A 3,414-nucleotide genomic window follows, 5' to 3' on the forward strand; every position below is an offset into this window, starting at 1 on the left:
CCTTAAAATACTTTAATTTAATTTTTCATTTCAGTTACGGTGGGGGGCACAAAAAACATTGAGGAAATTTGGACGCTTTTAATTTTTCAAAAATTTAAAAAATTCAAATAACTCGAAATTAATTTGATTTTTTTTCAATTCCTAATGGGGGACCCAAAATTCGTTCATAAAATCTAGTCTTTTTTAAATTTTCAAGAAATTAAAAAAATAAAAAACACGAAGACTGTGCGACTTAAGTAATCATAAAATTCAACTTCATAAACGGTCTTGGAGTCCTCCCCATGCAGCTAAAAGATTATTATTTATCCATGATTTACGAAACACCTTGTATATACTTGGCCTACGGCTATTAGATTAAAGGAATTTATGATTTATACGAAATAGCTTACAATATTAACAACAATCTGTTCTTAAATAAATTAGAGGTATTTTATTTTATCTGTGTGCGGAAGGTAGACTTCAGTTACTGGAACTCCAATAAGGAATTATTACAAATAATCAACTTACTACAATATAGTCTCATAAAGTAATAAAAAGTACTTAAACTACACATACACATAGATTTATAGCAATAAAAATTTTATTCTTTTTTTCGGCGCTGTGTGTAGAACAAACTATTGAAAATATTTTATTATTCTGAAAGTTTGTTTTTACCATGTTATTATAGGCTATCATTGTTGTTTGCAATTTAGAAAATGTACAAATGCAAGTATGAATATTAAAAAGAACCGTTAATAATCTTGTAACAAATACAGGGATTAGTGCTGACTTCTTTCATAACTTTTCTTGCAAAGCTCTTCTTAATTCTTCCGTTGCTTTCGATAAGTTGGAGGAATTATTGAGGGAATTACGCATTTTGAGCTCTTCAGCTCTTCCATCTTCGTAGAAGTAGTCCTTGGGAGGCTCCGTAGGGTATCCACATCTTACATTGCTACCAAACTTGGGGCGGGGAATACTTACTTTTTTAACATCTACTAACCAAGACTCCATTGCTGTAGACTTTGCTATGTAGATTACTTTTTAAATTATCTAAAACAAAAAGAAAACTTACTTTAGTTATGCATATATAGCTGTAGCGAGCACGAGCGTTGTTCGAGTCCTATTCATCAATTCGTTTCACTCAAAATTCAGTTTCTTTTTAACGTCTGCTTTTTTGAAATAATAGTTTCTTTAAGAATCAAAATCTTTTGTTTCGATTTCGAGAAGGGTTTCTTTTGTGCCTATACGTAAAATAGTGTTATGGATGGCACTAGTTATCCAGGCTACATTGTTGTAATCTATATAAAAAAGTGCTGACATAGGTCTGCTCTCACGTTGGAGCCTTGATAACAAGTCTGAACTGGAAACTGCTTTTGCATAGTTAGCATTTAAGTTTTCTTATTGTTCTTTTTAATTATAAATCTTTAGATTGTTACCAGCGCGTCTACCATCTAGACGTAAGAACCNTCACAACGGAACAGAAGAGACATACAAACATCTAAAAAGACAATTTATTGGCCAAAAATTAAAGAACTTATAAACAAAATAATAAACGAATGTGAGACTTTCCTACAAGCAAAATACGAAAGGCATCCCCATAAAATTGCTTTCTCAGGACCTTTGTTAGCTAAACGTCCGTTCGAAATTATTCACATCGACATCTTTCAATTTAACTCTAATAAATTTCTTACCATAATCGATTTGTTTACAAAATATGCCAAGGCTTATTATGTACCCGATGTAACTTGTATTACCATAATGAATAAATTGAGACATTACTTTTCACAAAACAACCATCCCCGAAAAATTGTTGCAGATTCAGGTAATGAATTCACAAACTATATTTTAAAAGAATATTGCTCGGTTTTTAAAATAGAATTACATGTTACTACAGTTGACAATAGTACTTCAAATTCACCCATTGAACGCTTCCATTCTACCGTCTTAGAAAAGATCAGAACATTATCTTTGGAAAATCCCTATGAAACCCCACAAAATTTAATGATTAGTGCAATTTTAATTTATAATCAATCAATACATACCTCTACTGGTTATACTCCGCTTGATATTTTGTATGGACCTTACGATAATTTGCATTTATAGGAGGTTGATTTAGATAAAACAGTTTATCAACAATATAATGAAAACAGGGGAAAAGAAATTATTCCATTTTTCGAACAAGTATATCATGGACAATTAGACAAAGGAAATAAACAGCTAGAATAGGTTAATCAAGATAGAAGGCAAACAGTAGAAGTTAATGAACCTGTAGTTTATATACAGGAAAATCTAGGGCAAGAAAGGATACTCCAAAATTTCAGAAGCTGGAAGTAGAAAAAGTAGATAACAAAAAGATTGAAGGAAAAATTTCTAAGCGACCAACTAACGCATATACCGGAGCTTTAAGACCTTTTAAGAAAAAATTTCCTTCTTTACAGGATCCTTATCTTGACGATACCCAACCAGGGCTTAGTCATAGAACAGATTAATTCCCCAGGTTATTATTTGGAGGGACTAGGATCTGCCAAACTTTTGTCAACTTATCATAAGTTCTATTTTTATTTTAATATTACTCGTGTAGAATTAAGTTATGCAGCACTTATAGAAAATGTAGCAGTTATAGATGTCGTAACAAGTGGAGGGCCAACACAAAAATTAATGTTGAGTCTAAAGGATAATTGCGATTAAATTAAAAGTCAGATTAGGAAACTAAAGGACAGAACAAAGAGAGGATTAATTAATTTCCTAGGTACAGCTATTAAATATATCACCGGAAACCCTGATAGCAACGATTTAGCTGAAATTAACAAAAATTTAGATTCTCTCTATAAAAACCAGGAAAACATTGTAAAACAAATGGGAAAATTCTCCTCTTTTGCTAATCATCTAACCAACAGATATGCCAATGATTTGAAAGCAATACAAACGAGTCTCGATACTTCTCTTTATCACCTAGATAAAATCAAAAATAATATAAACATTCAAGCAGCCATCGAGTATAATATATACTTAAGTCAAAAACTATTAAATTTCCTATTTGTATCAGAAAGAATCATCTCCTTAGCATTCAACGAAATTAAAAACTTGGAACTTTTGACAACATCAGAGCTTTTAGAGATAACCAATCATTTAACAGAGATTTACAAGAACGATGAATTAATTATGATTAATTCTGACTATTTATTCGAAATAATTGAATTTTCCAAATTTAGAGTTTTATTTGTGGAAGATACAATCACGTACGTATTATACATTCCTATTCTAAATCCTTTGCCGTATACGTACCATAAAATATATCCTATCCCTAATGCAAATGACCAGACGCTACTACCCCCAGCGCAATATTACCTAGCTGGACCTCAAAATCTTTGGACCAACGAAAAATGCCCAACTATCAAGAATATAGTGTTGTGCCGAAACAAACCTGTGAATGAC

The 3,414-nt window shown here is 31.5% G+C and overlaps 1 protein-coding gene across 1 annotated transcript; it reads right to left on the bottom strand.

Annotated features, from left to right (window-relative positions):
* Positions 1-58: 58 nt before the first annotated feature.
* On the bottom strand, positions 59-1,050 carry LOC108733864. Its single transcript, XM_018465203.2, has one exon. It carries the CDS (start codon positions 988-990, stop codon positions 775-777), a length of 216 nt encoding a protein of 71 aa, XP_018320705.1. The 5' UTR covers positions 991-1,050; the 3' UTR covers positions 59-774.
* Positions 1,051-3,414: the final 2,364 nt, after the last annotated feature.

Source organism: Agrilus planipennis, unplaced genomic scaffold (assembly GCF_000699045.2).
Source record: "Agrilus planipennis isolate EAB-ADULT unplaced genomic scaffold, Apla_2.0 scaffold85, whole genome shotgun sequence".
In the NCBI taxonomy this organism is placed as follows: domain Eukaryota; kingdom Metazoa; phylum Arthropoda; class Insecta; order Coleoptera; family Buprestidae; genus Agrilus; species Agrilus planipennis.

Excerpts from the sequence above, each read along its gene's own strand:
- LOC108733864 (XM_018465203.2), bottom strand. The coding sequence starts at position 990 with ATGGAGTCTTGGTTAGTAGATGTTAAAAAAGTAAGTATTCCCCGCCCC.